Genomic DNA, 25903 nt, shown 5'->3' with positions numbered 1-25903 from the left:
ATTCTGTCCAAATTCTTTTGCATACAAACAAAGCTGCCAGTGTCGCTTTCACTAAAATGAGGTGTAAAGTGCTACAAAAAGTAATGAATGTTTATTATTAGTAATACATTTTTTGTTCCTCCTGAGCTTTTAAACTGTTTCTATTCCTTCCTCCTTTTTCATCTATGCTTTTAGACCAGCAATGGTAAAGTGATTTTGTATCGGCATAGGGTTAAGGGCCTTGCCAAAGAGGTGGTAGGGCTCGAACCACCTGAGCCACCACTGCCCCCACAAGAATTAATAAGATACAGTAATTAATATAATTGTAGTACCTTTTATCAACATAAAATTATTTCTAAAAAGAAACATCCTCATAAAAATAGAAATTTAAACTAATATCAGACAATTAAAGCTTATTATTTACTTACAACTGGTTACCTTGAGTAACCAGACCCATCCTACTGCATGGCTACAGCTGGCTAAAAAAAAAAGAAATGCCACCAGATGCCTTAGGAAAAGAAAGAACAGCTGAGTATGAATCAGTTATCTTGCCTTGCATATATCCTTTCGAGTTAACTCAGTAAGCTTTGTATTGTAAAAAGTTCATAAAGTAAAGGATTTATACAGTACACACCCTTTCTGGGATCCAACAAGTGCATCCACTGACTGCTCAGATGTGAAGGACACACCTGTTAATGGATCTGAAGATGGTGCTTCAAGCTTTATCCTTTGTTAAAAATGGCAACATTTTAAAATACAAGAATCTTTCTTGAATCTGTTCATTCGAAATATAAAACTATATAATAATAATAATTATATATAATTAGTTGCTGAAAAAAAGATTGACTGCTTAGATTTGAAAGGCGCAAGTCATAAATGGAGATGGTGCTTCAGGCTTTATTCTGCTATGGTGTGTGGAATATGTTTACATAATCAGATTAACTTAAATGCACTGTTGGTGGACGTTAGTTTTTAAAGTAACTAATTACATTATAAAATTGCTGTCTTTAAAAAGTAATCAGTTACATTACAGCGTTACTTTCTGATAAAAGTAACTAGTTCAAATACTTTCCTATTGCAGAAAATAAAAACTCATTTGTGATTCCTTATGCATGTTGTTTTAGTCAAGACCTTTCACTCAGACCGATCACTCAGTGAAGTTTGGCCCATAATCTGTTAACTACTAATAATGAATAATAATTTGGCGCTGTGGTTAGATAGGGGCATAACAGAGGGAGGCAGGGTATGTATGATGACTTTCACGCACACGCATGCACACACACACACACACTCTCTAACAGATTGGGAATGACTGCTGTCTGGCTCACAGATTACATAAATTGTCTAAATAACATTACATTCCTGAAAAAATAAATAAATAACTGAGTAAGTAAATTGCGGACCTAATGCGTTAGATTACTCGTTACATTAAGAAAGTAATTCAAGTACTCCAACGCGTTACTTTGTAATACGTTACACCCAACACTGCTTAAATGCTACTACTGTACACAGTCAAACTATATAACACAGACATTCAGTAAAACTGTCTCTGCACCATTATACTCTTTTCTTACTCAGTAGTTACTTGTGCAATATTATTTTTCACACCTTTTACACTATTTTTAAATGCTTTTCATCTTTCTTATTTCAGTATTTTTTTTTCTTAAAATTGCTTAAAAGAAAGGAGGACCGTGGAGCAGAGCCTTTTGAATGATGTAGAATGACATTTAAATGAGGAGGAGAGCACTTACAGTTCTGATGATGATGCACAGGGAACATACGTAGGAGTCAAAGCTGGTAAGTCCAATGTACAATAGTCATACCCCCCCACGGTGAATGGTGATTGGGCCAGATGCAGAATATCTAAAAGATAGTTTTAATGATGTTTCTTGATGGGTATGTCACATATGGACTGAATTATTGTACCTTTTGTCCTATAAGTAATCTGGGCACTATAGAGTAACAAGGAATGGCCTTTTTTTGAAAGGTGATCACCGAGCATAGTAGCTGAGCTGGGAGTGAGTGTGGAACCAGGGTCTCTTCCAGCAGTGGACAAGAGCTTGGGCTGACAGAACTGAGAACTCCTCTTCTTGAGCAGGAAACAAGGGTGGATGGTATCCTCAACAGTACTGGAAAGGGGAAATGCTGGTGCATAAGAAAGGGGAAGAACTGTGGACATATTCCAGCCAGGAGAGCATTCTGTTCCATGAGGTTGCTTCAAGTGATGCCACGCACCTAAGAGACTTCTGCATCTCCGTGTTAAAACGTTCTGGTAATTAGCAGCACCTGGCTGCAACTTAACCTCTTCAATCACGTGGAAGCAGTTTGGGGGTACTTAGTATTGCCCACATGTTTTTGTTTTTTTACTTTATTTTTGTAAAAAAAAAAAATCTGACAGTGCAAGTTAAAAAAAAGTAAAAAGTTAAAAGTTGTTGTTTGTCTAAGGTTGAATTTGCCCAATACTGAGATCGCTATGATTAGATGATTTTTTTTAACAGAAGGTTTCATACAAAATCACAAAAAGAGAAGTAAAAGAGGAGGTACTAACTATTGAACTGTACAATGTCTACCAAGACACCATGGAGTCTGGGGGAACTAAGAGGAGTAAGGGGCTGAACTGCCCTGGTGTCCTGGTCTTGTCTGAGATGCTTGCAAGCATTAATACAACCTGCCAAGTGAATGAGGTCCTGAAGTTTAAATGCTAATTTTCACATGGATAACTTCTTTGATGAGTCAGAGAGTTCATGGAAAACAGGCAGTAAAAAGATCTACTGTAAGTCATTCCAGCCACATGAAGCAACCAGCATGTAGAACTCAATGGCGTAATCAAAAACAACTTGGTCTGCCGCCTGCTGCCCTGTGAATAAAAAATCAAAGACCTTACTTGTTTCTTTGGTGAAGGACATGAAGTTTGCTCAAGAGGGGTCCTGGGTACCCTATACTGCTGTTCCTAATTCTCTCCTCTCATTCTCTCACCTCTCACCACATTGCCCAGTTAAAGGTATTCCCTTTCTCAGGTGAAAGCCTGGTGACAAAGTCAAGGGGGATATGTGACCAAGGCTGATGTTGAGTTCAAAGGGGCCTCACAAGTCCTTTGGGAGGGTGATTCATGGTTTTATTCCTGGTGCATGCTGCTACAAATCTTATCACATTGTCTTTTAGAACCTCTGTTGTAAAAGTGAGGTTGTACTCCCTCCCAGTGGAATGCCAACCTGGAACTCCGGCCCCACACTAATAGCTGGTTCAGGGGGCAGGTGAATGGTTTTAGGGGAGTGTGCAATATGCCAGGCAAGGGCATCAGGCTTGTGTACTTGGATCCTGGGTAAGAAAGCATGAAGTGGAACCTTGCACCTGGTATGCACTCTTGGTTGACCTTAAGTTCTCAAGGTTCTTGTAATCTGTCCAGAACAAAAAGGGGTGTTTTGCTACCTCCAACCAATGCATTTATTCTTCTTTGACCCCAACCCAATTCCCACACCAGAACTTCCCTCCCGTCCCTTAGCAGAATTCTCTCACCTGTCATCTGACAGGTTGTAGAATTCTGCTGGCAGAAATGTCTCTGTCCACTATTCATCCTCTGCAGCTAATCCAGAATGCAGTGTCACATCTCGTTTTTAACATTCCCAAATTTTCCCACACCACCCCACTTCTCCGCTCTCTGCACTGGGTTCCTGTAGCTGCCCGCATCAAATTTAAAACCCTGATGCTCGCCTACAAAGCTAAAAATGGCCCAGCCTCTACCTACCTCTCTGCTCTAATCAAACCACGCACCACGTTCCCTCCGATCCTCCAGCACTGCTTGCCTCATTCCACCATCTCTCAGGGATCGAGGAAGATATTCATCCAGACCGTTTTCTGTTCTGTTCAGGTGGTGGAACAGGTAGGAAACTTCCTCTGAATGGCCGTACAGCAGAGTCTTTGACAATCTTTAAATGATGACTCAAGACGTATCTGTTTCTTCAGTACTTGGACTAATTCCTCTAATAATACAAAAAAAAAAAAAAAAAAACTAACTTGAAAAAATGACTTCCCACTTGTGTTTGACTGATAGCTCTTAGTTAATAACCTAGTAACCCAGTCTAAGTATCTATGCAGTGACGAAAACCTCAAAGCACTTTTTGTAAGTCGCTCTGGATAAGAGCGTCTGCCAAATGCCTAAATATAAATGTAAATATTTGTGACTGTGCCTAGTGCATGACAAGGAAGGAGATCGAACTTCTGTGTTTACTTACTGTTTATTATAACACGTGTGTGTGCGAGTGTGTAAAGCAAAAGAATCATGTATGAAATGTATATACAATACAATACACACTTTCCCTGGAATCCAGTGGGTGGATCGATTGACTGCTCAGATTTGAAGGACACACCTGTCAGAGCTGGAGATGGTGCTTGAACCTTTGTTCTGTGTACAAATTAGAAATATGTTGTGGTCACATACAGCACCAGTCAAAAGTTTGGACACATATTCTAACTCCATTGTCTTTTCTGATTGTTATTTTTTTCTACATTGTAAAAAAAAAAAAAATGCTGTTTTATAATCTCCTTTGAACAGTTGATATTGAGATGTACAGTATATTTGCTACTTTTGCTCTGTAAAGCTTTATAGTGGCTCTAATCTGAGAATTGTTAATTGGTGATTTCTGAGGCTGATAATTCGAAATAAACTCCCCCTCTGCCACAGAGGTAAGTTTCGGTCTTGCTTTCCTGGAAGAGCCAGTTTCATCATGGAGCTTGATGGGTTTTGCAAATGTACTTGACAATACTGTTCTTACAAGAACTGTCCCAGAACAGCTCTGACTTTCATGTCTTAAAATAACAACTGATTGATGTTGTTACTGGACAACATTTTATATCCAGTTCATATCCTTAATTTTGTTTATCCAATAAATTACCTGGCATTGCAGCTTAAACAACCATATTCCCCCTTCAAATTAAATAGATCTGGCTTTAAGTGCTTAGGGATTAAAATGACTCACCATATGTCCTTCCTTTCCTTTGCAAAATTTGGTCCATTTCTTGATCCAAAAAAATGGAGAAATTTACCATTATCATTGATTGGACGAATCAAGGCAGTTATAAATCAATGTTTTTGTCAATGTATTCCTGTGTTCTTATCTAAAAGATTTTTAGGTCATTAGATCAAATAGTTGCAATTTTTTATGAATGAAAAGGTTCCCCCCATCACCAACTCATTACTTCAGAGATGTAAATTTCAAGGTGGCCTTCAATTACCAAATTTTCTGTTCTGTTATTAAGCTGTTCATATTTATAAAATGTTGGACTATTCAACCGGATGTTCAGTGTGTTTGGTTGGCAGCTCAGTCTTGTACTTAATCATTTTGAGGAGTTGGATTTACCATCCTCCCATATATTTAGATATTTTCAGGTGAGACATTGTACCTTATCATTGTTTTCAGACTTTCCAATTTCACCACGTTTGGGATTACAACAGAAGTCTTTAATAGCAAAACTTTATAATCTTCCTTTTGATAAACCCACACTTAATGGAATTAAAGCAGATTTGAAAGATGAATTGAGAATAGTGTTTCCAAAAGTGTGGCGGGTATGGGAAATAGCTAGAGCTACATTTTACCCCAGTATTAGTGACAACTACGATAGATGTTATCATTCACCTTGCAATTTAAGTCACATGTTCTTCTTTTGTCCATTGTTACATAGATTTTCGTGTGACTACTATTATAAAAAAAAATAAAACTGACGTCAAAACCATCTCCTTACCTCATTACATTCCCTTTACTTAAAACAATTGACTGGCTACTTTCCATAGAGGAGTATGACAGAGCTGGTGATGGAACACTTTCCGGATATACATTCCTGCTTAGAGATGTAAACAATCTGATCAGTAATTATCATTTTATATGGCATTACAAAGATATTCATCTGTTAACATGATAGATGTATACATTTAAAAGAATAAAGTTATTGGGGAAAAATGATGCCTTAATGACATCTTAAAGCAAAGGTACTTTCAATAGAGAAAAACTATTGTGGTGTGAAAAACTATTTGCCCCCTTCCTGATTTCTTATTCTTTTGCATGTTTGTCACACAAAATGTTTCTGATCATCAAATACATTTAACTATTAGTCAAAGATAACACAAGTAAACACAAAATGCAGTTTTTAAATGATGGTTTTTATTACTTAGGGAGAAAAAAAATCCAAACCCCTGTGTGAAAAAGTAATTGCCCCCTGAACCTAATAACTGGTTGGGCCACCCTTAGCAGCAATAACTGCAATCAAGCGTTTGCGATAACTTGCAACGAGTCTTTTACAGCGCTCTGGAGGAATTTTGGCCCACTCATCTTTGCAGAATTGTTGTAATTCAGCTTTATTTGAGGGTTTTCTAGCATGAACCGCCTTTTTAAGGTCATGCCACAACATCTCAATAGGATTCAGGTCAGGACTTTGACTAGGCCACTTCAAAGTCTTCATTTTGTTTTTCTTCAGCTATTCAGAGGTGGATTTTCTAGTGTGTTTTGGGTCATTGTCCTGCTGCAGCACCCAAGATCGCTTCAGCTTGAGTTGACGAACAGATGGCCGGACATTCTCCTTCAGGATTTTTTGGTAGACAGTAGAATTCATGGTTCCATCTATCACAGCAAGCCTTCCACGTCCTGAAGCAGCAAAACAACCCCAGACCATCACACTACCACCACCATATTTTACTGTTGGTATGATGTTCTTTTTCTGAAATGCTGTGTTACTTTTACGCCAGATGTAACGGGACACGCACCTTCCAAAAAGTTCAACTTTTGTCTCGTCGGTCCACAAGGTATTTTCCCAAAAGTCTTGGCAATCATTGAGATGTTTTTTAGCAAAATTGAGACGAGCCTTAATGTTTTTTTTGCTTAAAAGTGGTTTGCGCCTTGGAAATCTGCCATGCAGGCCATTTTTGCCCAGTCTCTTTCTTATGGTGGAGCCGTGAACACTGACCTTAATTGAGGCAAGTGAGGCCTGCAGTTCTTTAGATGTTGTCCTGGGGTCTTTTGTGGCCTCTCGGATGAGTTGTCTCTGTGCTCTTGGGGTAATTTTGGTCGGCCGGCCACTCCTGGGAAGGTTCACCACTGTTCCATGTTTTTGCCATTTGTGGATAATGGCTCTCACTGTGGTTCGCTGGAGTCCCAAAACTTAAGAAATGGCTTTATAACCTTTACCAGACTGATAGATCTCAATTACTTTTGTTCTCATTTGTTCCTGAATTTCTTTGGATCTTGGCATGATGTCTAGCTTTTGAGGTGCTTTTGGTCTACTTCTCTGTGTCAGGTAGCTCCTATTTAAGTGATTTCTTGATTGAAACAGGTGTGGCAGTAATCAGGCCTGGGGATGACTACAGAAATTGAACTCAGGTGTGATAAACCACAGTTAAGTTATTTTTAACAAGGGGGGCAATCACTTTTTCACACAGGGCCATGTAGGTTTGGAGTTTTTTTTCTCCCTTAATAAGGTAAACCTTCATTTAAAAACTGCATTTTGTGTTCAATTATGTTATCTCTGACTAATAGTTAACGGTTTTTGATGAGCAGAAACATTTAAGTGTGACAAACATGCAAAAGAATAAGAAATCAGGAAGGGGGCAAATAGTTTTTCACACCACTGTATATTAAAAAAATAGTTTTTAACAGAGAAAGGTGGTTATGTATTATGGAAAGTTTAAAAAGTGAAGTGTTTTTTTCTTTTGGCTGGGAGATGTATAATCCCACCTTTTATGGAATCTATTGGATCCAAGAGTGGATCCATTGACTGATCAGATTTGAAGGAGATGGAGATGATGCTTAAAGCTTTGCTCTGTTCATAAAATGGAAATATGTTTACATGATATATAAAATGATTTTATTTCTGAAAGAAAACAAAAAACAAAAACAAATTTGACATCCATACCACACATGCCCTGCAATGAATGCAACTGGCCGCTGCATTGACTGGCTGCTTTTAATAGAGAAGTATGACAGAGCTGGTGATTTACAGTATGTCTCGTCTTGCATACATTACTGCTTAAAGACATGAATTTTTTTTTTTAAAGTCATACAAAGTCATTCATTCGTTAACATGATAACTTTTAACATGTATACATCTACAGTATCAGCAAACCACTTATTTTTGTTAAACGCAGACTCTCCAGAATTTTGCCTTATCAGAAATCAGTGACATCAGACAGGATTTTTCAAGGTCACCACAAATAGTGAACATGAAATAGAGGTTGTGTGGTAGCAGGGGCGTAATGAAGAACGTCTCTACCCACAGACAGGTGAAGCTGACAGGTAACTAAAACACTACAGAGACTTAACATTCTGCACCCTCCATGCTTTGGGATACTAATCTTTCACAGGACATGTGTTCCAAAAATATACATTTTATATATTGAAACAGTGAAATGTATAACACACCCTTTCTGAAATCTAATCAGTGGATATATGGATTGCTCAGATTTGAAAGGTGCAATTGTCAGAGCTCGAGATGGTGCTTCAAGCTTTATTCTGTGTGTAATATTTTAACATACAGCCAATACAATAATGAAATACAATGGCGTACCAAATATAATTACATCATTTATATATTAACTTAAACTGAACAGAGCACTTGGCAAGTGATAGTCACATCCGAGCGGCTAAACAGCAATTAGTGAAATTCAGTTCAGAGTCTTGCAAACTCAGTTCCATGTACCTTAGACTTCTCTAAGGCAGAAAGACGGGCTCATCTCTGTTCCAAGGATCCAAGGGTAAATACTTTTGTCTTGTTCATTAGCGTCGTTAGTGTCAGGAGGAAAATTGGGGCTTGTTCAAAAACGGGAGGTTCCCATTTTCCCTCTAAATTTTTCGATGAATCTTTATCAAAGGCGTTATGAATTATTATAAAATTTTAAGCACTGGTATCATTTCCTTACCTGTTCAGCAGCAAACAAATTCCATGTATTAAATGTACATGGTCTTTCTAAAATATATGCAGTTTGGTCATTTAATTTAAAAACTTTGGAAAACATGGGTAAAATTTCTTTATTTATTCTTAAACTTTTTCTTATTATAATTGTTATTTTTATTATTAATAATGCGAGCATATAGTATTAGTATTATTCATAATAACAATGCTGGTCATTATTATTGGTACCCCTGGGTATGTGTTCTTAGGCTTCTAATAAATTCATGTTTTATTTAAACATTATAAAACCACAATGCAAAAAGAGAGAAAAATCCAACCTTATCTGAAGTATAATTATTCAGTGGGAAAAAATCCCACATTAAGAATTTTTTTTATTCATTTTTTACATGAAATCAGGGTGGCCACAATTACACAATTTTGTGTCTGTTAAACAATTTTTTTTTATGTAGATTTCACCACACGTTTTGGGTTATTATCCTGATGAAAGACTCAATGATGATGCATCTTCAGCTTTCTAAAAGAGGCCATCAGGTTTTGTCCTGGTATTTCAAAAAGTTCATGATGCTATCCACCCTGACAAAGTTCCTAGGGCTTTTGGAAGAGAAACAGGCCCACAGCATCATATTAACGAGATAAACTTGGGTCCTCATCCAGCCTTGTTTGTCATTGTTCCAGTTGTTTTAAACTTCTCAATGATTCCTTTGACTGTACTTAGGCGAGTGGCTATTTTCCTGCAGCCATTGCCTGACAACCGCCTTACTTGAGTGGGATGTTTTCTTGTCTTTCCCATGTTGAAGAGTGCATAAGAGAAATAGGCCTCGGTGTCACGTCATATTTATACCACAGAGAAGCAGGAAGTCAGAAATTATTAATTAAACGTTTCTAGATATACTGATCAACTTTATAAACTACATTAAAAATTATAAAATCGCTTAAATTACATAAATTTTATCGGCATTGCTAGGGGTGCCAATAATTGGGGTATAGGTGATTTAATTATTTTTTAAAAAGCACTTTTTTTTTGTAGTCATAGATTTTTTACATTGTTAAAGGTTAGATTTTATAAATAAATAAAAAATAACATAACATTTTGCTTCATAACATGCTTTGGAATAAAATGTACTGAACTCATGTGTTCCAGCTTCAAATCTTTTTAAAGTCAGACAATTTCATAATTAATAATGTAGATAACAGTATAACTATATCAACAATTTAAATTTTTCCAAGAACTAATAAAAAAAATATCATAATCAAAATCAGAAACTTCTGCACAAAATTCCATTTTCACCATGGATAATCCCTAAAATAATTCAACATCTCCTCTTAGCAGTTATGCTCATCAGGGTTCTGAACAGGGTTGTGTCTCCTTGTTTGTGCTGCTTAACCTTAGCAAATACGCTATTCTCTTTGAAATTATTTGCTGGTCATTATCGTTATATGTTTGAAGAAACATACAGTATAGTGATTCTCACTGTCACTGTCACCGGAGTGAGGTGGTCTGAGAAAAACTAAGAGGACCACCGCAACAGTAGCAAGCATCTGCCACAGCATAATCTGGCACTTCAGCATTACAGGACAAAGACAACTTGCAAGCCCAATTCTTTCATGCTTTATTTTTGTGATTTCTGTGTTCTCAGTGCATCTATTGGTTATGACCCGCGTTGTTGTTTGGATTTGAAAATGTTACATTTGCTTTTTCCTCTGGATTTACAAATTTAGACCCCAGAACGTTAAAAGGGTTTTGAGACTGCTTCACATTTGTCTCCTGTATGCCTGGTTGATGCACACCTGACACCCGCAACAAGTAAAGTTTGGTGTTCTGCAAGGTTCTGTTTTAGGTCTACTACTATTTTCTCTAAATTGCTACCTCTGGATAATACTATTTCTAAGCATGGTATTAGTTTCCACTGTTATATTGTTACTGTACTACTGTATGCATACACACGTGAATATTTCAGCCAAACCAGATCAAAGACACCAGCTTAATGTTAAACACAGGCAAAGTATTTTCACCCTAAAATCAACTCAATGGAAGAGCTCACCAGCAAGCCTGCTTGTATACATTTGATCTTTATTATTTTTTTAGGAGGTAGGTTTTATAATCAGTCAAGTTATAACATTCAATATCCAGTAAATTAACAGCCACCCTGCCGCTGCTTTGACCAGCAAATATAGAGATATCCAGGACTGGTGGTCACAAGTCAAAGTACAAAAATGAATTTTGAATGTCAGAATGAAATTTTAAATGTCAGAAATGCCTGATGTGGGCCTATGCTGATGGGCCTGCAGCAAAAGACTTTACTCATATTGTTGACCGAACAGAAAGACCAGCTCTACTACTCATGTAGAAGGGGCAAAGTGCCATAAGTTGCTGAGTCTGGCACTGCATTTCCCCTAACTGTTCTGTTGCCATTATCGGCCTATAAAAGGACCATCAAGCATCAGGCCAGTGAGTAAGGCATCCTGGGTGCTTGCTCATGTCACTCTCACCTTAGACTCAGACTAGTCCTAAAGATCCCTGACACCTGAATCCACGGCATTTAAGGGATGGCATGCAAAAGGCTTAGCCGACATTACACACTTTCCTGATCCCTGTTGAGATGCTCAGCACCTGCTAGTGAAGGTCACCCCACACGATGAAATGGAAGCCTTTTTGCAAACATTTAAGCATACGGCTGAACAGGAAGGAAGTGGAGCATCATTAATATCCTGAGGCACATCAGGCCTACTTCTCTGTGAGCTCCAAAGAAGCAGAGGACTACCAGGTAGCCCTTACATTAGCATAAAAAGAAAAGAGCATTCAGCATTGGCAATATAGGGTCCTGCCCTTTGGCCTGCATGTAGCCCTGGCAACCTTTTAAAATTTAATGGACATACAGTAAATATGCCATGAATATCTAGATGTGGTCACCCAATTTTTACAGCTAGGAGAACTACCCCAAAAAGTCCGGGAGCCACTCAGAAAAACTGGGCTGACAGCAAACGCATAAAAAAGTGCCGCCATGGGCTGCCTGAAGCACAGTACTGAAGTAATATAGTTAGCCATGGGATACTAAAGCCCCAAGAAAATAATACAACTGAAATGCACCAACTCCACCATACGGGGTGCACGCATTCTAATCACTACACTAGCTTACTGTACACATCTGTGAGCATGTATGTGGTTATGTGGAAGAGGACACATCCTCTCCCACTCCCCCTCCCCAGAGTGTGGTACTCTGCCCTTGAAATAATAAAGATGGTAACTGTTGTATAAAGCTCAACCATTGGAAGCTCTTTGTACGTGCTGCTGAGATGTCAATAATAAAAAGATTATTTACTGTAGACTGCCTCTGTAAACCATTCATGTCTGAGCAATATGTTGAAACCCGGGCGCATTTCAGGGTTGAGATCCAGGCACCACATCATCAGGTCAAAGCACTCTGTTCACACAGATGACAGGTTTGAACACATGAAATAAATTAAATAAAGTCTTTTTGCTATGTAAGTTTTACAGCGGTATGTGAGATTTCTGCATCGACTCACCTCGGGACATATCAGGACGTAATTCCAGGTGGCCACTAAAAAAGTCCTCCTTAGATTCAAAGGGGTAATGTCCACAGACCAAGTAATACATGAGTATGCCCAAACCCCAGATGGTAGCAGGAATGCCTTTATATTCTTCATTTAGCAGCCACTCAGGAGGTTCATAGCCTTTAGTGCCTGAGTAAAAGAGAGAAAAAGCTCCATCAGTGAGGTCACAAAAACCTTCTTTGGTCCACTCTCTTTGATTCTATCCCATAAAATTACCTGAAAAGGTTTGGTAAGGGATGTCCTTTAACAGTTCACCAGCACCAAAATCGATCAGTTTGACTTCCATGGTATCAGTGTTGATGAGAAGATTTTCTGCCTTGATGTCAAAATGTACAACTCCACGTTCACAGCAGTGACGAGCCGCCCAAACCACCTGCAGCATTATATCTTTAGCCTGTGCTTCAGACAGGTAGTCGTCATGAAGCATAGCAAATTCCCAGACGTCCATGCAGGCGCTGGGCCGTTCCAGGACCATAATGTACTTTATACCCAAGTCAAACCACTCTAGAAGCTCCACCACATTGTTACAGCGAGGTGTCTTTGACACCATCTTCATTAGTGCTACCTCTAGAGGCAGCACCTGCATCTCCCCAGGCTGAAATTATAAAAGAGGTGCGTTTGAGGTAAATACAGTACATCCAAAGTATACTTAGCAGAAATGTTGCAAAGTGGTCATGATGCTAGTTGATATAAAAGCTTACTTCTGTAGCCATTAATAGGAATGTAGGCTAATAAAATCATAGGTAGATGAAACGACATATGAGAATAGGGTTACTTACAATGGTTATGGTATTGCTTAATTTCTTCTTGTTAACAAATTTAATGGCAACCTGTTGACAAACAATACATAATTGGTAAGTTCTGAAATTTTTTTTTCTAGTTAGATTACTTAGCATGCATCCACAGATTTTTTGTCTTAGCAGAAACTTTAGCCTAATATGTATATGATACATCAAAATTTAGAATCCAGTTAAAATTTGGTCTCGTTATTTTGCTTCAGGTTTTAAAAGTTTATTCTATTGGACTTATAGTATTGTATAAAAGTCTTGACACATGCAGTTAAATGCTGTAGTGTCAGGTATAATTTGTACAGTTTTATAAGGAAATTAGCAACTAAGTTTTACTGAGCAGAACAACCCACTGTTCTTCTGAGGACCTTGACTGCTGCACCTGTTTCTTTTTTGCGGACCGGATGGCTTGCTGTTGCAACCCCTTGACGGGCGCAGCCGAAAGAAGGTTTTATAACAGATTGTGTACTAACAACACAGGGTGCTTAAGACTGTTGCACAGTACTGTACTACTTACAGTATAAGATGGTACATGTGGAACTGTCAGGATTATCCCTTGACTTGGAGGACACCTGGCACCTGGCAACTATGTGGGTATCTGGTTTCTGGGCTTTTCACCACAGTAATGTCATTTCATTAGCATTCACCCGAATCTAGCAGAGTTTAATCAGTTTGTGTATATATAGGCTCTGTCTCAGTTATGTGTTTTTCCTGCATCTGTATACATACTGTTGGATTTGTCATGATCTCCCATATTTTGTTAAAGTCCTAACACCTTGAGGTGTCATGATGGCGTAGCGGTTAGCACTGTCGCCTTGCACCTCTAGGGTCCAAGATCCGGGATTGAATCTTGCATGTTCTCACCATGCTTGGTGGGTTTCCGGTATTCTCCCACAGTCCAAAGACTGATTAGGATTAGGCTAATTGGCATTCCCAAATTGCCCAAACAGTGTGAATGAGAATGTGTGTGTGAGTGGGTGTATATGTGCGCCCTGCGATGGATTGGCATTCCATCCAGGGTGGACCCTGTCTCATGCCCTAAGTATCCTGGGATAGGGTCAAGGCCCTCCGACCCTGTATACAGCATAATCCTGTATAGACAATGGGTGAGTATGTCATAACACCTGAACTTAAGCTTAAGCAGTAAACGCTACTATAAAAATTCAACATGCCCCAGTGTTACTTCTTTAAGATGACAGGAAAAAAATTTGGGCAATAACACAAAAAGAATACTTAATTATTTGTCACACGTACTTTACAGCACAGTGAAATTCCTTCTTTGCATCTCTCAATTGGGAAACCGGGGTCAGAGCGCAGGGTCAGACAGCTTAGAGCACCTCTGGAGCAGATAGGGATAAGGGCCTTGCTCAAGGGCTCAACAGTGGCAATTTGGCAATGCTGGGGTTCGAACCCCCGACCTTCTGACCAGTAACCCAGAGCCTTAACCGACTGAGCCACCAAGCCTATTTTGAATTCTATCGAGCTAGATAGATAGATAGAGTAAAATAAAAGGGGGGTCCAGGCCAAGCCTTTATGTGACTGACATTTTAGACAAGGTGTGCACCCCAGTTGCCCAATGGTGGGGGAGAACATTTACCCGTTTCCCATCTTTCTCCCGGACTCCTGCGTAGACAGAGCCGAAGCCTCCAGTTCCAAGCGGCTCTTGCACAGTGTACCGCGCATTAAACAAAGCTGTTAAACAGAGGATAATTCGGATTATATTAATATGAATTTTAAAAAGTTTTGCTCAAGTTTGTCTTTTCATTAACATGTCCATAGTATGTTATCCTATCTTTAATCATGGACTTGAATTTGAGTACCTAGTATCTTGACATTAAAAGATTTAAATTGTGTAAACTGTTCAGGTTAGATTTAGTCCACATGGTGGAGTCTAACGTACCCTCTGGGTCAGTGGGCCACTCCAGATCAAAGGACTGGAGAGGGTCCTGACTCTCAGAAACCACCTCATGGCTGGTAGATACTGTGCGTTGCTCTGGTTCACCATAAGCATTCGCATTTACTTGTTTTATTTCGCGCAGCTGCTGGAGGTCTAGCAGCCACTCAGGTTCTTCTGCTTTCTCTTCAAGTAGGTTGAAAGACATCTACAGGAGAGCCAAGGAACGTGAACTGGTGAGGAAGACGATACTTTGCATCTGAAACCTAGAAATCATTCCATGATTCTTAATAATCTTAACTACCAAAATAAGCCGCTCAATAAAGCTGTCTGTGATTTTGTCAGGAAACGCCATGGCTGCCCTAGTCATGGTCTCGCAGTATTTTTGGGCGACACCACAAGAATTGCCTTCAGCCAGATCAAAATAGGCCAGCCTGCTAGCCTGAACCAACTTCAACATCTAAAAGAAACAAAACAAAAATCTTCATTCTCAGTACATTGCGTAAATTTGTCTGATCCGTGCTCATGAGAAAGAAATGAAGATAAATACCAACCTGGAAGCTTGGCTGGGCGAGCCCTGAGATGAGCGACAGTGCGTATTCATACGTCTCAGTTCTCATAATGGCTTCACTCAGGACTACCAGGCCGAATGGCATTCTGCTGCTAATAGAATAACGTCATTAGGTATTCTGTCAACGTGGTCAAATAGAATAAAGCAGGTCTGTAAAAGGGCACACACACACATATATACTCTCAATACCTGTCACACCCGATCAAATCGAACTGTGAATGTGACCCCAGGTCCATTTTCACCACCACGTAGCAGATATGCGCTGCGTAGGTCAGTCCTCTGGAGGCTGCAGATGAAAGACCAAGTGGAAATTAGGATGCATTGCACAGTAAAGAGTTACACACATAACACACGAAACGATTACAACAAGTTCATTCATAGAGCATATCCGTACCGAGATCATCTCCCATCTTAACCGCGGCCTTTCTGAGCTCATTATCTGGTGCAGACATGCACAGGAGCTGCGCCAGTGGTATACACCACTCCTTCCCTCTTTTAGCTCCTTTGTGCTGTACAGGAAGTTGTTAGTCAGTATGAACATGTCAAAAACTTTGACCAGTCAAAGGAATATACGATGTATTTACTTTAGACGTCTTCTTCCTAAGCAACATGTAGCACTGTAAGAGAAGACAGGCCACTTCACACATCATCAGTCTCTGTAAGGTGAAATCAAAAATGTCTTGTAAATAGGTTGATATATTTTAAGTTTACTCAGTGAGCGCACATGATGGAGTATGGCACTTACTTTATTTCGAATGCAGAACAATTCCATTATCTGCCAGAAGAAATATTCCTCCACTTGGTCACTTTCGTGAATTTGTTGCAGACACCTCTGTGCTTTCCACCGGATGAAGCGAAACAGGACCTCCTTATCCATCTGTGCACTGCAACAGGAGATGGAAAAACTGGCATCATGATTTGCTTTACTGCTTAAATGAAGTGTTTAAAATGAATCTTTAATGTCTGTGTGCTGTATGACAGAAGAAAGACGGTCTCACTGCATAAGTGGCCCGGGAAATTCAGGCCACTCTTCGGATGGTTCGGGTTGGGAAGGTTGATCTGCAACCTCTGTCCCTAAAGTCAAAACCTCAGTTAGGGCTGTTACGGAGATATTACACCACGCTAGGCTCTTTGTTAATCAAATTGCAGCACTGTACTATTTCTATTTATTTCTATTTCTAAAGTCTGCAGCTCCAGTGTTTTTGGATCTGTGTGTCAGATGTTACTCTGTTCTACTGAAATATAATTACAAGCGTTTTATAAGCGTCAAAGACTTTTATTGACAATTACATGAAGTTTATGCAAAGAATCAATATTTGCAGTACAAATAACAAATAGCAGCTGTAGAGTTCTCATTTCAAATTCTTTGATTTGTTGATTATGAAATTTTCTCATGCATCATATACAAATCAATCCAAAGGTCTATGATTTGAGTATCCTCAAGTTCTCAACTTAACATTATTTAACTTCCACACCACTTTCTGTGTGTGTGTGTGTGTGTGTGTGTGTGTCTTACCTGGACTGCATTGACAAGAATAGGATGCATGTTTGATGGTAGGTTTAATAATATCTGTCATTTTCACTCCTTTTGTGTGTCATCATCTAAAAACATTAACAATGAACAATTTATATGGTTATTGCATGTTATTCTCTCTCTCTCTCTCTCTCTCTCTCTCTCCCTCTTTCCCTCTCTCTCTCTCTCTGCAGAATTAATCCAGACCAGTTTTCACCACTAGAGGTCAGTGTCACCTATATATATATATATATATATATATATATATATATATATATATATACAGAGAAAACTGGTTAGGTTTTAATCATCTCTTAATGATGAAATTATTATCGACTTAAAAGTAAATAATTACCTGAGCTTTTAATAAATAATTAGACAATTCTGTAAAGTCCTATACACCACTAATAAATCAGAACAATAACTCCCTCTGCGGATGAGGAGGAGTCAGCTTACCTCTCATGTAGGAGAAACTGTACAGTTTAATGTGTCCTAAAGCTTAAACACTGTTAGATCTGTGAGTGATGACGCAACAATCGCGTCTAACAATTACCTGTTATAGCCCCGCCTTCCCGTAAACAAACACAGACATGCTGTTGAACAAAACTCCCAAAATAAGTTATACATATATACTATACTATACTATTATATTATATTATATTATATTATATTATATTATATTATATTATATTATATTATATTATATTATATTATATTATATCATAATCTTTCTTCATCAATCAGGCCTATATGGTAGAGTGACCAGAGGGTAGCCACTCCTTAGTAAAAGGCACATGACAGCCCACCTGGAGTTTGCCAAAACGCACGTGTAGGGCTCTCAGACCATGAGAAACAAAATTCTCAGGAATTCCCCGTCTCAAAGGTCTACAGACAATTCCTTTGACTCTGACTGTGGGACCTTATATAGACAGGTGTGTGCCTTTCCAAATCATGTCCAAACAACTGAATTTACCACAGGTGGACTCCAATTAAGCTGCAGAAACATCTCAAGGATGATCAGGGGAAACAGGATGATCAGGGGAAACAGGATGATCAGGGGAAACAGGATGATCAGGAGAAACAGGATGATCAGGGGAAACAGGATGATCAGGGGAAACGGGATGATCAGGAGAAACGGGATGATCAGGAGAAACAGGATGATCAGGGGAAACAGGATGATCAGGAGAAACAGGATGATCAGGGGAAACAGGATGATCAGGGGAAACAGGATGATCAGGGGAAACGGGATGATCAGGAGAAACGGGATGATCAGGAGAAACAGGATGATCAGGGGAAACAGGATGATCAGGGGAAACAGGATGATCAGGAAAAACAGGATGATCAGGGGAAACAGGATGATCAGGGGAAACAGGATGATCAGGAAAAACAGGATGATCAGGAGAAACAGGATGATCAGGGGAAACAGGATGATCAGGGGAAACAGGATGATCAGGAGAAACAGGATGATCAGGGGAAACAGGATGATCAGGGGAAACAGGACGCGCCTGAGCTCAATTTTTGGTGAATACTTATCTACATGTGCATTTTTTTATTTTTGATAAATTAGCAAAAACCCCAAGTGAACTTTTTTCATGTTGTCATTATGAGGTGTTGTGTGTGACATAACAAAATGTGTAAAAAGTGATGCGCTGTGAATACTTTCCGGACGCACTGTAAAGAGACAATATGCTACGGATTTTATGTACCTACTTCAGTTTTTATTTGACTTTTTGGAGGGGGGGGGGTACACAGCTAGTATATAAACACACACACACACACACACACACACACACACACACACACATAATGTATGTATAATGCCGTATATGGGTCAGGGGTGGCTTGCTGGATAAGGTGACTGCTGACCAGGAGGTCCCTGGCTTACGGTATATCTCCAGGGTGGGGAGTAATCATTGGGTGGCACATGGACGGACCCTTTTATTATCAGTATAATATGTATAATAAAGGTGTAATATTTAGAACATATATAACACCTGTTAAAATGTGTATAGGTTTTTGGGCTTGTGTGTGTGTGTGTGTCTGTGTGTGTGTGTGTGTGTGTGTGTGTGTTTGTGCGCGCCCCAAATGAACCATCCAGTGCCTAAGGGGTAACAAGGTGAATGTATAAAACTCAACCTATTGGAAATGCTCTGTGGATGCTGCTGGGATTTACAGCAAATGTCGATAATAAATACTTATTTATTACAAACATTCAGTTTTAATCATGTGTTAAGGTTTACAATTTTGTATCAGAATTTATAAAACATAAAATATTAATGAAAGTGATTATGCTGTGGTCCTTTGTGCTGCATTAAATTCTGCATCCTTCCTGTTTTTCTGTTTCTCACATGAGAGGAGGCACGTCAGGGTCATCCACAAAGTCTTTGGAGACAGGCTTCTCCATTGCTTCAACCCCAAAGGAGAGCTGCAGGGGACCTTGTGCAGTGTAGGCTTCTTTAGGGACAATGTTGGCCAGTTGTACAGCAAAGCTTTCTCTGGGGTTGAAATCCAATCTCTGGCAACCAGGAATCACCCTGTCCTTTCCCTTTGAGGTCTCTGAAGTGCCGTTTTCTTTGCAGCCACCATCTGATGCTCTTTTTACTCTGACCTCTGCATGCAACTTGAGCATGGTAATAAGCAGGTGGCCAGTAGTTTGAGATCTCCGCGCGGTGCTGCTGTCTGGTTTAACCTCAGCAGGTAAAACCAACTGGATCACCTTACCTTTGACGGTCACCCTCACGTATGTAGGCTGAACATCGACATCCACCAAGGAGGTGTCCAGATGCCTGTATAAATGCAGATTTAGAAGCACACAGTTGTTCTCTTCATCATCGATGAGAGTGAAGTCCAACTTTGGTTCGTTTACATTCAGGACTCTTCCCTCAGGAGTGATCAGAGTTTTGGAAGTCTCATGCTTCGTCTCTGCCTCTCCGACTTTCTCTTTCGCTCTCCTCTTCTCCTCTAGATGGCGATATGCCTCCAGTCTCGACTCTGGAGTAAACGTGCATGGCTTGTACCAAAAACTCCTCTCTTCATCTTTTAAGTTTGAACTTTGATTTGGAAGACAGTCAAGATCTGAGACTTGGTCTCGGTCCACTTTAGTTGTCTCAGAGGAGTTCTTCTGGAAGTCCTCTGTGACACAGTTTGAGATTTCCTTTAAACCATCTTTCCTCTCTTTCTCTCTCTTTCTTATATATTCAGTCTCTTGCTCTAGAACACCGTTCTTCAAGTCATGAAAGGTTCTCAGCACCTGTATACGCTCTGCTCGCGTTATCACCTTGCCGTCTAACCTCTGAAGCTGAGGCAGGCAGGCCAGCACATACTGCCTATAACCCTTGAACTCAGTGCAGGGATTACCCACAAGAAAGAGCTCGCGGAGGTGAACGTTCTGGCTCAAAGACTCCACGCTGCTTAACTGACCAACGAAATTCAGAGTCAGGTCAAGCTTCTGGAGATCCTCACAACCTTCCAGGTTTTCAATTACTTCAATGTTATTCAGCGCTAGATTCAGATACTCCAGCTTTTTTAATCGGCCAACGTTCTCTATTTTGGAAATTAGGTTGTTTTGCAAGTAGAGGATCTTCAGGTTGCGGCACCACCTGTCGATGTGCTCTATTCGTTCAATGTCCTGTTGATGTAGTGAAATCTCTTCCAGAGAAAAGATCTCAAAGCTGTTGTGCTCAGCACGACGGCGGATGAGGTCCTCGCTGATGCGCACCATGCTTGATTTTTTCTAAGTAGGAGAAACAAGAAGTAATTCTTTAAATGTGTTTCTGACTTTTTTTTTTATAAATTTAGACAAAGCAACTTGCTTTCGCTGTTCTTGTCAAAGGTTCACCACAGCGGACCATCTGATCCATAAAGAATTCTAAAAAAACCTATATGAGAAAACCTAACTCTGCTCAGCACGAGGACTCTCAACTTACCTTTCATGTAAGTTAAGAGACAGTTCTTTTTCTTGGTGTTTACTGTGATGACGATGATGATGTCACAATCACGCCTAAAGGGTACTCGTCAGAAACCCGAGGCCCCCTCCAACCATCTCATACACTGTCCCCTTAAAATCAATAAGTAAAAAATTAATTTTATTTATTAATGTATTGGTCTGAAATGTTGTTGTTGGTCTTTCGGCTGCTCCCGGCAAGGGGTCGCCACAGAGGAATACCCAGTCCGCACTACAACTTGGCACAGGTTTTACGCCAGATGCCCTTCCTGACGCAACCCTCCTATTTTCTCAGGGCTTGGGACCGGCACTGGTCTGAAATCAATTACAATAATATATTCATACAGTGATGTTGCCTAAATACAGAACATACGGTATGCAAATGAAACCTAAAAGCAAATTATTATTATTATTATTATTATTATTATTACTATTAGTGGTGCTTGCGAAGTGAATTAACCGCCCCAAAAAGTCCCATAGACTTTTTTGTAGATCCTAATGTACTGTATTGGTGCTACCATTACCTGAGAATGGAGTGTGCAGGTCAACTCTCTGCCACTCCTCATGCTGCTCTAATGTTTTGTCTCGCCTGTCATACTGTACACGACATCGTCAGGGTTTTTGATGTACCTGTTTTCAAAGTAGTAAATGCTGCCTCCTGTTGCAGCTTTAGGAATGCCTGTGACACACTCAGAGTATGAAAAGTTGATGATGCAGCTGCCAACTTCCAACATAACAACCGCTAGGAGCACCAGTACAAACATACAAACAGAATTCAAATGTTTTATAAGTAGATAGGTGAATGATAGATGAGTAAGTGATCCCCAGGATGATCTTTTTGAAGGTGTGATGAACTTGTGGAACATCACAGGCTACTGATTGTCCTATATTTTGTGGGAGCAGGGGTAGATCAGTAGTTACAGTAATGTGTTAGATTGCTGACCAAGAGGTCCACGGTTCGAGCCACAATGCTGCCGGAGTGGCCACTGTCGGACCCTTGAGCAAGGTTCCTCACTCCCAAGTGCTCAAATACAATCTGCTGTCAAGCTGTCAACCCAATCGTGTAGGTAACTGCCACAGAAATGACAGATATACCTCCAGGGTGAGGAGTACTGTATCTGTCACCCGATGTGCCAGATGGATGGACCATACGTATGTTGTGGGTCATCCTAAAGACGACACAAGGGGTAATTATTTACTCTATAATGTGTCTATCGCATGTCCTGAAATGTGCTTTGTCTCTAAAAGTTATACTAATCCTTTTTTTAAATTCTATCAATTATTTTACAGCTATAAAGCCCGCAAATCTACAGTATAAGCAGGACTGAGACTTGGGTCTTTGTAAGATTTCTAAACAGGAATTATAACTTTGTGTCAATGCTTCAATGCCTGTTTTGCTTCCAAATTTTACTTGAGCTTTTCTCATACAACGAGATTGATTCAAATGTTTCATGATAAAGTTGATCAAAGAATTTTCTGCTTATAGCCTGCAACTTCAAAGTCCTCCATGGTCCAGTGCTCATATTTACAGTATGTAAACTCATCTGCTTCTTCTTACTGTTTAACAGATATGTGAACACGTGTCAGTTAGACATCACTGCGTCCTCATATGGAGACCTCAGTTTTTGGGTTTGCTGCACCTTATACTTCATTCTGTCTAACTTCCTGATTAGTAGATACTTTATAACATTATTTAATGGTAGCAAAAGCATATTACTGTACACTAATTAGGAGAAACACAAGAGGGTGTCAAACTCAGTTTTCTGTTCAAAGACAATGCTTAGATTTTATACTTATTAGGTCCTACTAATCGCAAATATATAGGAAAAATAAAAATGCATGCAAAATGAAAGCTTGGGTCTTAAGAGGTTGACCATACAACTCTAAACAAGGTTTAAATCAATCCATGCCTCCTGTATACAAATTAATTCAAGTTTAGACTATAGATGTTCACAAAACTTTTCAATCCTCATCCATTCTAACAACTGACAGTGAAGTCAGAGCCTAACAGAGTTCCACAAACCAATCCTGACTGACTGAGACTTCCTGGGTTTTTTTTCCCCCTTGGAAGTGTTTAGCATGAATCACCTGAACAAAAACAAGAACAATGCCATGGTGTCAATGTCAGAAAAGCTGAAGTTACACTATATGGACCAAAGCTTTTGGCCAAACCTGCACTGAAAATGACACTCTATCATCAAATACATATACTTCGGTATGGAGTTCGTCCCTCTTTTGCAGCTACTGTATAACGACCTTCACTCTTCTTGGAAGGTCGTCCACAAGATGTTGGAGTGTTTCTGTGGGAATTCGTGCCCATTCATTCTGTAGAGCCTTTATGAGGTCAGACACTGAAGTTGGATGAGAAAGTCTGGCTCATGATCTCAGTCCAGGTTCATCCCAAAGATGCTCGATGGGGTTTTGGTCAGGGCTCTGTGTTCGGGCTGGTCGAGTTCTTCCACACAGAACTCATCAAACCATGTGTTTATAGTCCTTGCTTTCTGCACTGGGGCTCAGTCATGTTGGTAGAGAAAGGGGCCTTCAACAAACTGTTGTCACAAAGTACAGCATTGTCCAAGATGTCTTGGTATGATGAAGCATTAAGATTGCCCTCCACTGGGGATTAGGGGCCTGATTGATTGAAACACCTGAATTTAAGAAGTAACAGGTTTGGATGAATACTTTTGTCCATAAAGTGCATGATTAGAAGTTTTCTGATCCGCCTGTTGTTTGGTTTACGTCCACTAGAAGGCGAAAGAGATTCGATTTTATTTCATTCTGATCCTGTTCCAGTTCCCAAAGGTACAGTACATGATCATTTTAAATGAATACATAAAAAGATAATAGAAAATTATAGTAAGGGTATTGTGCACCCTTAACAAAATTTTAGAAATCTAATGAACTGAAAATGTCATCAGTGCTAAAAAGGCCAAGTTCTTTTAACAATTAAACAAACAAATAAATAAATAAATAAATTGTATTGATATTTACATCACCACCACCACCACTACTACTACTACTAGTACTTATAATAATAATAATAATAATAATAATAATAATAACAATTTAATGATGATGCAAATATCACAACAAACATAAAAATTCAAAATATTCATAAAATAAAAGCAACTATATTCGCCCTTATTTTTCACTTCTGTGAAATTATTAATGCTGGTTATTGTGTTGTTGTTTTTTTGCACTTATTAGTTTTATTACTATTTAGTTTCATTGTAAATGTGTGAAATATTGCCTATTTCTCCTCTTCAAAACATCCAAGCTAAAGATTAAAGACTGAACATTTTATCATCCACTATAAATGCTGTGTTTGACAGACGAGAGTCAAAAAGGTGCACGATGAGACGGAGAAGTACCACCCCATCAGTTCTGTGAAGCATGGAGGTGAATCTCTGATTATCTTTTGGTGTGTGAGCTGAACTGGCACAGGGAGTTTAGGCAAACTTGATAGCAAGATGAATGTAGCATGTGTCAAAAAGTAAAAATATCAGAGGCCCAGAAGCTGTGCATGGGATCCAATCTCCTGATCTCTATATCACTGAGGCATTTTGGGGAGATTTTTGTAGGACCTGAAGGCTTGTTTGCCATGAAAACAGAGCAGCTTTACAACGTGGGACAATAAAGTGCCTCATCCATGACTGCTGCAAAAGTGCAAAAGACTCCAAGCGATTAGTGATGCTAAAAAGGGTAATGCACTCAGTATCTATATATAAAAGAAAGGTTTTGTCTGCACATTGGTCAGAACTCGCTCTTTCAATGGTATTCTTACATTTCATACACTGGAGTCTCAGAAAGATTTCTGTCTGTCTGTCTGTCTGTCTGTCTGTATGTCTGTCCAGCCAGATTTTGTCACAGCATCACGCAAAACTTTCTGGACAGAATTTAATAAAACTTTGCCAGTACCTACAGTGGGTATCTGCCTAAAGTTAAACTGTGGCATAAATTAAACCGGATGTTTTTACAGCATAGTGCGCATGCATCACACTGTGGCTGCATCTTAAAAAATGACCGGTGAACAGGGAGTGTATTTGTCTGATGGAGGGAGAAGTACAACTTACTGTAGTGTAAACATAAACTTTTTTATATCATCTCTTTTCCACTGTGTGTGATAAAATAAATTGACAGTAGACTCAAAATCTTGGCATGAACTGGGTACATTTTGTACAATTCCCTAATATTTAGCCACCAATCCAGTGGAAACCGATACCACATGATGTTGTCACACCAAACAAAGTTTTGTGACATTACAGAAAGACAGACAGATGTGTACATGGAATTCAACCTGAAATAACATTAATAGTATCATTGATTACATTGATGAAATAATAATAATAATAATAATAATAATAATAATAAACTCTCCTTACTTCAGCTAATATCTTAATAATTCTGACAGTGTGTGTAAAGTTATGAGCAGCTAGGACTGTGCATCATAATCATTATGCTTGGTGCAGATAAAAATGATAGAGTTCCACCTTAAAAATAAATGAGAAATCTTAATAATAATAATAATAATAATAATAATAATAATAATGATGAAAAAATAATTAAATATAAATAAATAAATAAAAAGTGTGTGTGTGTCTGTGTGTGTATGAGGTAGGACTTTGTAAGTGGTAATTTGCTAAAGATTTGGCAGACGTTTTTATCCACAGCGACATACAAAAGAAAGAATTTAAAAAGATTTAATGTTTTCATGTAAAGCAAATAAAAAAACATTTTAAAAAAAGAA

The 25903-nt window shown here is 39.1% G+C and overlaps 2 protein-coding genes and 1 long non-coding RNA gene across 3 annotated transcripts; all 3 read right to left on the bottom strand.

Annotated features, from left to right (window-relative positions):
• Positions 1-11665: 11665 nt before the first annotated feature.
• On the bottom strand, positions 11666-16198 carry LOC128508829 (serine/threonine-protein kinase pim-2-like). Its single transcript, XM_053480305.1, has 10 exons — positions 16095-16198; positions 15890-15986; positions 15684-15792; positions 15434-15589; positions 15136-15337; positions 14833-14927; positions 13227-13277; positions 12664-13042; positions 12400-12576; positions 11666-12296 (listed from the first exon to the last, which is right to left on the bottom strand). The coding sequence occupies exons 1-10, from the start codon at positions 16150-16152 to the stop codon at positions 12187-12189; spliced, it is 1434 nt and encodes a 477-aa protein (XP_053336280.1). The 5' UTR covers positions 16153-16198; the 3' UTR covers positions 11666-12186.
• A 253-nt stretch (positions 16199-16451) lies between these two features.
• Positions 16452-17293, bottom strand: LOC128508830 (uncharacterized). Its single transcript, XR_008355961.1, has 3 exons — positions 17217-17293; positions 16699-16774; positions 16452-16584 (listed from the first exon to the last, which is right to left on the bottom strand). It is a non-coding gene; the product is annotated as an uncharacterized LOC128508830 (long non-coding RNA).
• Positions 17294-19518: 2225 nt separating this feature from the next.
• LOC128508847 (dynein axonemal assembly factor 11-like) lies at positions 19519-20934 on the bottom strand. The gene has a single exon (XM_053480332.1). The coding sequence runs from the start codon at positions 20932-20934 to the stop codon at positions 19558-19560; it is 1377 nt and encodes a 458-aa protein (XP_053336307.1). The 3' UTR covers positions 19519-19557.
• Positions 20935-25903: the final 4969 nt, after the last annotated feature.

Source organism: Clarias gariepinus, chromosome 20 (assembly GCF_024256425.1).
Source record: "Clarias gariepinus isolate MV-2021 ecotype Netherlands chromosome 20, CGAR_prim_01v2, whole genome shotgun sequence".
NCBI classification, from domain to species: domain Eukaryota; kingdom Metazoa; phylum Chordata; class Actinopteri; order Siluriformes; family Clariidae; genus Clarias; species Clarias gariepinus.
Note: the sequence above shows the minus strand (reverse complement) of the source record. Positions and strands in the feature narration are given on the sequence as shown.

Bases quoted from the DNA above. Each gene is read 5' to 3' on its own strand.
- LOC128508829 (XM_053480305.1), bottom strand. From the start codon at position 16,152: ATGTCTGCACCAGATAATGAGCTCAGAAAGGCCGCGGTTAAGATGGGA. The intron at 15,987-16,094 runs GTACGGATATGC...TTTCATCTGCAG, and splicing joins TAAGATGGGAGATGATCTCG to CCTCCAGAGGACTGACCTAC. The intron at 14,928-15,135 runs GTACGTTAGACT...TCTGTTTAACAG, and splicing joins GTGGCCCACTGACCCAGAGG to CTTTGTTTAATGCGCGGTAC.
- LOC128508847 (XM_053480332.1), bottom strand. From the start codon at position 20,934: ATGGTGCGCATCAGCGAGGACCTCATCCGCCGTCGTGCTGAGCACAAC.